The sequence below is a fragment of the Eucalyptus grandis genome, chromosome 5 (assembly GCF_016545825.1).
Source record: "Eucalyptus grandis isolate ANBG69807.140 chromosome 5, ASM1654582v1, whole genome shotgun sequence".
Lineage (NCBI taxonomy): Eukaryota > Viridiplantae > Streptophyta > Magnoliopsida > Myrtales > Myrtaceae > Eucalyptus > Eucalyptus grandis.
This window is the reverse complement of record NC_052616.1, coordinates 14,084,362-14,095,965: the sequence shown is the minus strand read 5'-3', so window position 1 is coordinate 14,095,965 and position 11,604 is coordinate 14,084,362. Positions and strand designations below refer to the sequence as shown.

The window sequence follows — 11,604 nt, the reverse complement described above, 5'->3', positions numbered from 1 at the left end:
CGTGTAGATCTTAGAAAATATCATATTTAAATTAGCCTCTGTTTTGCCCCTGGTCGAACATATTCAAATTAGCTCCTTTTTTTTTTAGGTCGGTATATTTGAAATTTTGAATTAGCTTAGTTCTCCACAAATAAACTCTTTTTTTTTCAAAAAAATAATATTCGCCACATAAATTAAAAAAAAAAATTTCCCGGATTCTCGAAAGGATGGCCATGGCCAAGAGCCTCATCTCCCTGTTCAAAAATAAATTCCCCTCCCTATCTCTCTCCTCTTTCTCTCTCTTCTGCAACACCACGCACCACAAGAGCCTCCCCTTCTGCAAGACTGCAACATCACTCTCTCTCTCTCTTCATGGCCATGCCCTCTTCTTCTTCACTCTCTCTTGCTTGACCTTCCTCGCACCGGCTCGCGCCATGCCTCCGCCGCCGCCGCCCGCCGCCGCCGGCAGCCCACCACCGCCGTGACCTCCGCCCCCACCTCCCGCCCGTCCTCGCCGGCGCCGCGTCGTTCTCCCTCCTCCTCCTCTTCCTCGCCCTCCTCCTCTCCGTCTTCCTCTACCGCAGGTTCTCCCGCGCCCGCACCGCCCCCGCCGACTCCAAGTCCCCCGCCGCCACCCGGCGGAGCAGGACGAGGAGCAGCACCACCACCAGCTCCGCCGCTTCTCCTACTCCCTCCTCCGCCGCTCCACCTCCTCCTTCTCCCCCGCCTCCCTCCTTGGCCACGGCGCCTTCGGGTCCGTCCACAAGGCCCTCCTCCCCTCCCACCCCTCCCCGCTCGCCGTCAAGCTCATGTCCTCCCCCTCCGCCGCCGCCTCCGCCTCCGCCGCCGCCGCCGCCACCTCCGACCGCGAGTTCCGCAACGAGCTCTCCCTCGCCACCGTCCTCAACGGCTCTCCCCACATTGTCTCCATCCACGGCTACTCCACCAACCGCCGAGGTAACCGGCTCTTGCTCGTCTACGAGTTCATGCAGAATCGGAGCTTGCAGGACGCCCTGTTCGACAAGAAGTGCGCCGAGCTCGCCGAGTGGCGCCGGCGGTTCGACATCGCGGCCGACGTCGCGAGGGGGCTCGAGTATCTGCACCACTGCTGCGACCCCCCGGTGATTCACGGCGACATCAAGCCGAGCAACGTGCTGCTGGATTCGGAGTTTAGGGCGAAGATTGGGGATTTCGGGCTTGCTCGGTTGAAGACCGAGGAAATCGTGGAGGAGGGCGATAATGTGGATGGTGGGGTTGAGAATGGGAACGTGATAATCCTCGAGGAGGATAACAATGGATCCATCTTGGAAGAGTTGGAGAGCGTTGCCACCGGCTGCGACGAGGGCAGCAGCCGGTGCTGCGCAGAGCAGTCGCCCGAGAGCTGCGTGATCAGGGTCTTGGATTCGGAGGAGTCTCCGGAGGTGGCCGTGGTGTCGCCGGAGATGGGATTAGAAAGAGGGAGTGCGTCCGAGGGGTGTTTCGACGGGACTAGCATAGAGAGCGGTAAGGATGTGAATCGAGCGAATGCCGGCGGTGCCGAGAAGAAGGGGAACTCGAGGAGCAATTGGTGGTGGAGGCAGGACAATGGAGGAGGGTCCGAGTCGGGGCGAGTGAAGGATTATGTAATGGAGTGGATCGGCAGCGAGATTAGGAAGGAGAGACCCAAGAGCAATTGGGTTTCGTCCCCCGGTGCGGCGAAAGACGAGGGGTCGAGCCGGAAGCTCGAGCCGCCCAAGAAGCAGAGGAAAAGGTGGGAATGGTGGGCCTCGTTGGATGAGGACAGAGCGCCGAAGAAGGAGAAGAAGAAGCAGAAGCCGAAGGAGTGGTGGAGGGAGGAGTTCTGCGACGAGCTCTCCAAGAAGACGAAGAAGAAGCGAGGGAATTGCTCGGGTGACGGAGGGGAAGTGTGGTGGCAGCAGAAGGAGGACGACGGCGACTCTGCGCAGGAGAGGAAGAGGAGGAAGAGCAGGAGCAGTCGGGGCAGCATCGATTGGTGGATGGACGGATTGAGCGGAGAGCTGAGGAACGGGAGGAGGAATAGCCAGGAATGGTCTTGCACGAGCGCCGGCGACATAATACCGAAGAGCGGGGCATCAGCAGCACGCCGAGCATGAGGGGGACCGTTTGCTACATCGCCCCCGAGTATGGCGGTGGCGGGCAATTGTCGGAGAAATGCGATGTGTACAGCTACGGAGTCTTGCTTCTGGTCCTCGTCTCAGGGAGGAGGCCGCTGCAAGTGACTGCCTCTCCGATGGCGGAGTTCGAGAGGGCCAATCTGATCTCTTGGGCGAGGCAGTTGGCTCAAAACGGGAGGCTCCTGGATCTTCTCGACAGCTCCATACACTCGCCGGACAAGGAACAGGCATTGCTCTGCATCACCATTGCCCTCCTCTGCCTACAACGGTCGCCGGCCAAGCGACCGACCATGGCGGAGGTCGTGGTGATGCTCTCCGGCGAGGCCGAACCGCCCCAGCTACCATTCGAGTTCTCCCCGTCGCCGCCCTCCAATTTCCAGTTCAAGTCCCGAAGGAAGGCCCGTTGAGCTCCCAACCGGAATCCTAGATTCCAATCCACGGTCTTGGTTTTCCACTGACTGACCGTAGAGTGTGGAATGGTCGCTGGGGTTTCAGCAAATTGTGGTCATTTGTAGATTTAGCGATGCTACAAAAAATTGGAATGATGAAAACACCAAGAAAAGATGACGCTTTTCCAATCCTTCTCGGCCTCCTATCGAATGTGAAACCTTATCAGGCGACGCGAACACTGCTAATATTGCCCTGTTGGGGTGGTTGCTTTGGACAGCGGCTTTGGCCCTACCAGCTGCGCATCATCATCGTTCTTACTTCTTGGCAGCTGTTGAATTTAAGGAGCTACAGTACGTTTGGTGAATTCGGGACATCGTGGGGTAAAAAGGAAAGACATAGTTCTTGGTTTCCTTCCTTTATTCATCAATCGTTGGATTCCTTGGCAGAACGGACGTGCTCTGACTTTGCGAATTTCTTCCCCTCCGGGCCCAAGAAAGTCGGAGACTTTTTCCTTGGGTGCGCCTCTTTCTGCGTAAAGGAGAGAGCTTTCGAGGATTTAGCAGGGTCGTCGCGCGCAGAAGTGGGCATCTCTGCTTTTTCTCGGGTTTCGATGCTCGGTGCAACTTGGATGGGAGGCCAATCGAGTAAGATTTTCTCTTTTCTGCAATTAGGGAGGATCGATTTGGGGGTGGGGGTACCTAATTATGAAAATTTGTGAAAGCTAAAGGGATATTTGCGGGCTCGAGAGGATATTTTACGACCACGACGTTGTTCTAAGCATTGACCATCTCTTAATTTTGTGACAGCACAGACGTTTGTGGAATGGAAATGTGTTAATTGTCCATTAATGAGAAATAGTGAAACATTGTCATTTTCAATGCATAATCTTTCTCATTAAGTACAACCAGAGATCTGCAAATGAATGGGGCACTCGTTTATTAGACCCTTAACAAAGACATGCATGTTGAACTCTCCTCTAACGTCGATTCATTACCTTATTTTCCTTCGAAGGAATTCTCGACGTTTTCCGTAACCAAATCTACACATAATAGGGGATGTCTTTTCCGATCACATCACCCTTTTGGTTTCTTCTCTATTTTCCTTTACGCCTCTAGCTTCTTCTAACCAATCGCATCCTGAAAGAGTTTCAAGGCAACAGGCCTGACGAAGACGAATCACGACAAAATTTCTGTGCATGAATTTAAGGGTTCTCGTCCCTGCTGTCGATTTTGACAGTCCTGTTATCAACCCCCATACGGTTGATTAGAGTAGAATGCCCATTGAATATTACTGTACAGCCATGTCTGGTACAGCAGCAAACATGGCCTACCCCACCATCAAGCACATACACAAACATAACAAGAGTAACCCTACATTGGAAAGTAGGATTTGGACCGACCTGACAACCTCAAGACGCCCCCCATGCACTAGAGTCCGAAGTAGCATTTTGGACCACTCCCCATGTATAGACAACGACGCATGAATGCTCCTCTGGTCCCTACTGAGTTCATGCATTCAAGGGCATTTGAACTGGGTTCGGTGTCCACCCGATTCATATCCCAGATTCACCCAAATGCAATGTTCTACCGTTCGTCTCTTTGCCCGACCTGATTGCGGTGGACCCGAAGAGGTACATCGCACGAGATGTGAGGTATATTAAGATTGATGTCTCGATGTTTGGATATTATAGTGATTCCCTGGCTCTTCTGTTGAGAATTTGACGCGATGTGTGTTATTTGAATGTCGGAATTTTGCTCGTTCAAATCGGTCATTTTGCCAATGTTAGAAAGCACTCTCATTGAACCTAGCTTTGTAGGGTGGTAATGCTTGAAATAAGGCAAGGATATGACTTGAACACAGAAGTCTAATTAGGAGGGATTCTGACTCGACCCGACCATTCAAGACCAATCACGTAACCTATTATTAAGAAAAGAATTGCAATAGCTTCTTTGCCTTTTTCAATTGCTCCCAATTCGTTAATAAAATGGTGTTTTGCAAAACATATGACTAGTGCTCCACTTGCAAAGGAGTCGTGGATACCACTCTACATTTATCATATGTTGGATATCTTATGTAGAATTGACACGTTCTTACTAACTTTTAGAGTCCATTTGTTTCGTGGAAAACATTTTCCTCATTTTCCAGTATTTGGTTTTCCTAGGAAAATGAGTAATAGATAAAGGTTTTCCTACCAAAATTTAAATTCAAAAAAATGATTTCCTTAATGAAAGAATCAGAAAACGCTTTTCAAAATATAACTAAATATCGGCGCTTGGATCTGAAACTTTACATTTGGGCATTGAAATCCTAACATTAATTCCTGATGTCCAAAACTGGGTCTCCAATAGTTGGGCTTAGGTCCATTGAAGCTGGGCCCGAACCCTCGGCGCCTGTACTCGATGCTTTAACACTCGAGCTCAAGTCCATAAAGGTCGTACTTGGGTCTCGACACTCGAACTTTGGTCTTGACTCTAGCCAGGGTCATAAAGGCCGTGGCTGAGTCATTCGCGATTGGGTCCTTAGTTAATGAAATGGTATTCCTATTTTTTTTTTTAAATTGAAATTTCAACCTTTTATGTGAAAAGTCAAATTATTAATTATATTTTATTCTCATATATTATTTTCTTTCTCTTTTCTTCGTGCATCTTCCTGGTTGGTGATCAATCATAGGCAATCTCGAGATAGAATCCCGAAATCCGATCCATGGTTTTGGTTTTCCACTAACTTTGACTGAAGAGTGTAGAATGGTCGCTGGGGTTTCGGCAAATTGTTGTAATGTGTAGATTTTATAATGCAACAAAAGATCAAAATGATGAAAACACTAAAAAAAAAAAGATAAGGCTTTTTCTAATCGTTCTTGGTCTCTGATCGATCGCGAAACCGTATCATGCAATGCTGACATCACTATTAACATCACGTAGCATAATAACAAATCGACATGTTCGGATGATTGCCTAGGACAGCGGCTTCGGCCCTACAAGCTGTGCATCATCATCATTCTCGGCATCGGAAAGATTCATGATTTGGCTGGGGACAGCAGAGCCCCCCACACAAACATTTGCTGCTCGCAGCTGTTGAATTTGAGGAGCCACATTATGTTTGGTGAAATTCGGACATTGTGGGTGAAAGGGAAGATGATGATCGTTCATGGTTTCTTTTCTTCTGTTCATCAATCGTCCGATTAGTTGTCAGAACGGGCGGCTTCTGACTTTGCGAATTTCTTCCTCCTCTGGGCCCGAGAAAGTGGAAAGACTTTTCTTGAGTGCGTCTCTCTCTCTCTCTCTCCCGGAAAAGGAGATTTTTACGCATCTTGCCCTTTGTTGGGCTTGCGATGCTCGGTGCAACTTTGATGGGAGGCCAATCGAATAGATTTTCTCTTTTTTGCAATTAGGAGAGTCGGTTTGGGTTGGGGGACCTTTGCTAATTATGACAAATTGTGAAAGCTAGAAAGGATAGGTCGCGGGCTCAATTAGGTTTGTCTCGTGTTGAACAAGTATCGATCCGAATATCTCAGGGGAGACTAGCCCAGCAACCTACCACCCGGGGAGGAGACTAACCCAGCAATCTACTAGCCAAGGCCTCTCGCTTAAGTCATGGAATTACTCTTGGAGTTGTGGTGGACTCTGAGAGTCGAACCTCTCACCTGGCGGTCAGGAGGCCAAGTCTCAACCAACGCACCCATGCGTGAATGGGTAAGTACTTATAACATTATTTCATTCCCTTATTTTCCTTTAAAATGATTCTTCACATTATTCATAACCATATCAACGCAAGATATAGATGCCATTTCCATCACATCGTCCATTTTGGTTTCTTTCCAATTCTCCTTTTCGCCACCTACTTCTTCTTCAACCAAATTCATCCTAAAAGTTACGAGACAACAAGCCTAACGAGATTGAATCATGACAAAATTTCTCCATGTCTTCAAGTGTCCTCATCTCTCTTGTCCACTTTTGTCAATCTTGTTATCATCCCCATATGGTTGATTAGAGATGTATCCCATCGAATATTGCAGTACAACCATGTCTGGTATAGCGGCAAACATGATCTTATCGACTTCACTAATCGACCATATACAAAAAACGACGAGAGTAACTCTACAAGGAAAGTAGGATTTGGACTGACTCGATCCACCAAAGTCCGAAGTAACAGTTTGGGCCCCTCCCTGTGTATAGACAACGACACATGAATGCTACTTTGGTCCCTACAGAGTCTACACGTTCAAAGCACATTTAAGTTGGGTGGGTTGGAAGTCCACCCGAATTTGATGTTCTTTCTTTCGTCTCTTTGCTTGACCTAATCATGATGGACCCGAAGAGGTACGTCAGATGCGATGCTATGTATATTAAGACTAATGTTGCGACATTCGGATATCATAGCGATTCGATGACTCTTCTATTGGGAATCTGATGTGATGCATGTTATTTGAACATCAGAAGTTCATTCAAATCAGAAAGCAGTCTTATTGAACCTTGCTTTGTAAGGTAGCGATGCTTGAAATGACACGAGGAAATGACTTGAACACAACGAAAATCTATTTAGAAGAAATTATGATGCGACATGATCCGATGATTTGATACCTATTGGAACCTACACATTCTTATCATATTTTAGTTTATGAAAAAGATTAATATCATGAAAAATTTCAAATAAATATATTTATGATAAATTTACTTTTATAAATTAATATATTTACGATAAATTTACTCTTAGTTTAACATAAATAAATAATATGTATTATTTAATTTAGTAATTTGATGGTACAATCTAGTAAAAATTAATAGAAAGTAAATTTATCATATGCATTAAAATATGAGATTTTTAGTGATATTAATCTAAAAAAAAAAATTTTGTATTTACATGGCGAATAATTTAGGCACGGCCCCGCATGACATGGATGGCCGATATGAATGTGGCCGAAATTAATCACCTCTGTCTCTCTCTACTTTCGACCGACGCTCAATCTCAATCGGCATGGCCTCCCACCTCCAAAACGACGGCGCTCCTCCGCCCCTCGACCGCCGCCCGCCGCCGTGCGTCCTCCTCCTGCGGCACCCTACTCAGTTCTCCGTCCACAACCGTCCCCTCCCCGACACCTTCCGCTTCCTCAAGCCCTGGGAATCGCTGCTCCCGCTCGACGACTTCCTCTCCTCCTCCGCCGACGCCCGCGCCGCCGAGGCGATCCTCACCTCCGGCAAGACGCCGGTCACCGCCGACATGCTCCGGCGGCTCCCGGGGGTCCGCCTCGTCGTCACCACCAGCGCGGGCCTCAACCACATCGACGTGGCGGAGTGCCGGCGGCGCGGGATCGCGATCGCCAACGCGGGGGACGCGTACTCGGCGGACGTGGCGGATTTGGCGGTCGGGCTGCTGATCGACGTGCTGAGGAAGGTCTCGGCCGGCGACCGGTACGTGAGGCGGGGGTCGTGGAGCGGCGAGGGAGAATTCGAGCTCGGTTCGAAGGTAATCGAGCTCGCTCAATCTTCTTCACCTGTCTCTGACGATTCTCGTCGTTAATGGGTTTTTGGATGAGTGCTTAGCAATCATGACGGGAGAATTAGGTAAAAGCGAGCTCTAATGGAACGTGCAAGAGCCGGCATTTTAGTATTTGACAATTTGAGAACTGAGTTTCGCCATCGATGATGATTATGTGCTCTCCGTTACATTATGTCAAAGCTTCGGACTGTGGACCGTGGAGAGATTCATGATTAGCTTTTTAGCCGAACACAATCATTTGACCACGGTGCGATACGCATTGTATGGATCGACTTCTGGAGAAAGAATAGTTGAACAGGACAAGCATTTTTCGCTTGTTTCGCCATCAATTGGTCTGATATGGTGGAGGATGTTTATACTGAGTGAACGAGCCACTAAGTCGAGATTGAGTTTAGTTTTTTTCCTTGGTTATTCAACGTCCTTAAATTTTCTAACTTCGATTGATCTAGTGTTGTTCATTTGCCCGACTTTAACAGTTAATATGATGGGTAAGATTCGGTCTGATATGTTGTTCGACAGAGTTATATGGCTTGGAGCATCCCCTGGCTTGGCCTGATAAATTCAATGGTGCAGTTACTGGTTTTTTTTTATTTTACCAAATGTTGTAATTTGGGTCACTCTCTGTCATACACCCATGGCATAAAGTGTTTTTTTAGCAACGTGATTGGAATTATGAATGTTTATCTTCTCTTGAAAATGTCTATGCTGATGGAATTGACAGTGAAGCAAAGTTGGACAATCCATCAAGGGTTGGTAACACAAGCAGCATAATATAAGGCCTTCTGAACTGGTTGACTTAACTCATGCTTGCGTGATTTTCTTTCGCTAGTGAGGTGTAGATGTACATAGTATGTCGTCATTTATTTCCATGATTCAGGGAGAATTGTTCCATTTAATATGACTTGATCTTGTTGTCTCAATTATAAATGAAGCGTAAATAATAACTTCTCTACTTTTGGTGATAATTTCACTTGCAGCTGGGTGGCAAGAGAGTCGGCATTGTTGGATTGGGAAGGATTGGCTTAAAAGTTGCTAAAAGGCTCGAGGCCTTTGGATGTGCCATTTCATATAACTCTAGGAAGACAAAGCCAAACGTTTCGTACCCCTTCTATTCCAATGTCTGTGAACTCGCCACTAACTGCGATGCCCTCATAATGTGTTGCGACCTGAATGAGCAAACCCATCACATGATCACTAGGGAAGTACTATTAGCCTTGGGGAAGGAAGGTGTGGTTGTTAACATTGGGCGTGGATCAATTATAGATGAAAAGGAAATGGTGCAACTTCTAGTCCAAGGAGAGCTTGGAGGCGCCGGCTTGGATGTGTTTGAGAATGAGCCCAATGTTCCTGAAGAGCTCCTTGCTCTTGATAATGTTGTATTATCCCCCACACACAGCTGTTTTTACCCCGGAATCCTTTTCGGATTTATGTGATCTGGTCATTGAGAACTTGGAAGCTTTCTTTTCAAATAAGCCGTTGCTTTCCCCTGTGCTAGATGAGTGAACCGACTGCTCTGCCGTCCGATTTATATTTCAAGTCCTGAGGAAAGGCCCGGTGAGTCTTCTCTACAGAGTTCATGTGTTCAAGCACATTTTATCAAGGGTGGCTCCTGTGGTGGGGGATCACTTGTCAAGAAAATGTAGGAGGGTCTGGGTCGGGGAGAGTGAAAGATTATGTCATGGAGTGGATCGGCGGTGAGATTAGGAAGGAAAGATTCAAGGGCGATTGGGTTTCATCCCCAATGTGGTGAAAGACGAGGGGTCGAGCTGGAAGCTCAAGCTGCAGAAGAAGCGGTGGGAAAGGTGGGAATGGTGGGCCTTATCAGATGAGGAGGGAGTGCCGAAGAAGAAAAAGAAGCAGAAGCCGAAGGAGTGGTGGAGGGAGGAGTTCTGTGATGAGCTCTCCAAGAAGACGAAGAAGAAGTGAGGGCATTGTTCAAGTGACAGGGGGAATGTGGTGGCAGCAGAAGGATAACAACTTGGCGCAGGAGAGGAAGAAGAGGAAGAGTAGGAGTAGTCGAAGGAGCGTCGATTGGTGGATGGACGGATTGTGCGGAGAGCTGAGAAACGGGAGGAGGATTAGCCAGGAATGGTCTTGCATGAGCGCGGGCGACGTAATACTGGAGCGGTGGTGCTAGTAGCACGCTGAGAGTATGAGAGGAACTGTTTGCTATATTGCCCCCGAGTACAATGGCGGTGAGCAATTGTCAGAGAAACACGATGTGTTTAGCTGTGGCGTCTCGCTTCTGGTCCTCGGCTCGGGGCAGAGGCTGCTGCAAGTGACTGCCTCTCCGATGGCAAGAGTTTGAGAGGGCGGATTTAATTTCTTGGGCAAGGCAATTGGCTCCAAACAGGAGGCTCTTGGACCTTCTCGACAGCTCCTTACGCTCACCAACAAGGAACAGGCATTGCTCTGCATCACCATTGCCCTCCTCTGCCTACAACGACTTCGCTGGAGAGCATCCCCACGACCTTCGCCATGGTCAGTCGCTTCGCAGAACGTACGTGTTCTGACTTTGCAATTTCCCCTTGGCTTATGAAAGCGGAAGACTTTTCTTGGGTGTGCCTCTGCGAAAAGGAGAGAGCTTTTGAGGATAAGCAGAGAGTCGCGCAAAAGTGGGCACATGCTTTTCTTGGGGTTGCGATGCTCGGTGCAACATTGATGGAGGCCAATCGAGTAGATGTTTTGCAATTAGGAGAGTTGATTGGGGTGGAGGTGCCTAATTCTGAAAAATTGTGAAAGCTAAAAGGATAGGTTGCGGTTTCCAGAGGGTCGACGCCACACCGCGCCATGCCATGGATCGATCTGAAATGACTCGACATTTCCTTTATGACCTCGATGATGTTCTAATTAGGACCGCGCTCTTAATTTTGTGACATCATCCATGCTTGTAGAATGAAAATGTGGCAAGTGTCCATTAATGAGCAATAGTGAAACTTTGTCATTTTCAATGCATCGCCTTTCTTGTATTAAGGTACTGCATGAGAACGTTTCTGTTTCTAATGGTTTCTGTTCTTTTGTTAGGAACAAAAAAAAAGAACAGAAACCTATTTTAACGCAAAGAAGTTTTTTTATTAGGAATAGAAAGTTAATGGGAATAGATTTGGAAAGAAACGGGAAGCGAAAAAAAAATTGCTTCTTGTTAGGAAACAATTTCTAGAAATAATCTAATTTTCTTTTTTTTTTTTAATTTCTTTTTCTTTCTTGGCCACCGTCAACCGCCCGGAGCTACTGCCCGAAGCCGCTGACCGTCGATCGCTAGTCGCCGCCGGCGGTCGCGTGGCTGCAGGAGGGGGCGGCCGATGGGCTTGCGGCAGCAGCTGGCGGTGACGTTCGGCGACCGGCAGTCGTGTAGTGGCGGTGGTGGGCGTGACGACGGCGCGGTGATCCGTGAGTAAGAATAAAAATGAATAAATACAAAAAGAAATTGTTGCGTTACCAAACACATTTCTATTCTTTTTCTATTTCGGGAGTTGAAATTTTGTGTAGTTACCAAACGGGTTAACTTCTTTTACGGAAATTGTTAAAGACGTAAATAAAAATAATTATTTCTGAAAAAAAAAAAAACTATTCCCCAGAATAGAAGCGTTGTCATGCGTAACCT

General features: G+C 47.6%; 2 protein-coding genes across 2 annotated transcripts; both read left to right on the top strand.

The window, feature by feature from the left end:
- Nucleotides 1-399: 399 nt before the first annotated feature.
- Nucleotides 400-3,386, top strand: LOC104446262 (receptor-like serine/threonine-protein kinase At2g45590; the record flags this gene model as incomplete). Its single annotated transcript, XM_039313363.1, is given in 3 exon segments — nt 400-637; nt 640-2,064; nt 2,067-3,386. Coding segments are annotated over 3 exon segments (2,118 nt in total), but the record flags the coding sequence as incomplete, so codon positions are not given.
- A 4,019-nt stretch (nt 3,387-7,405) lies between these two features.
- LOC104444305 (glyoxylate/hydroxypyruvate reductase HPR3) lies at nt 7,406-10,953 on the top strand. Its single transcript, XM_010057963.3, is given in 3 exon segments — nt 7,406-7,967; nt 8,978-9,385; nt 9,387-10,953. Coding segments are annotated over 3 exon segments (1,014 nt in total). The 5' UTR covers nt 7,406-7,478; the 3' UTR covers nt 9,504-10,953.
- Nucleotides 10,954-11,604: the final 651 nt, after the last annotated feature.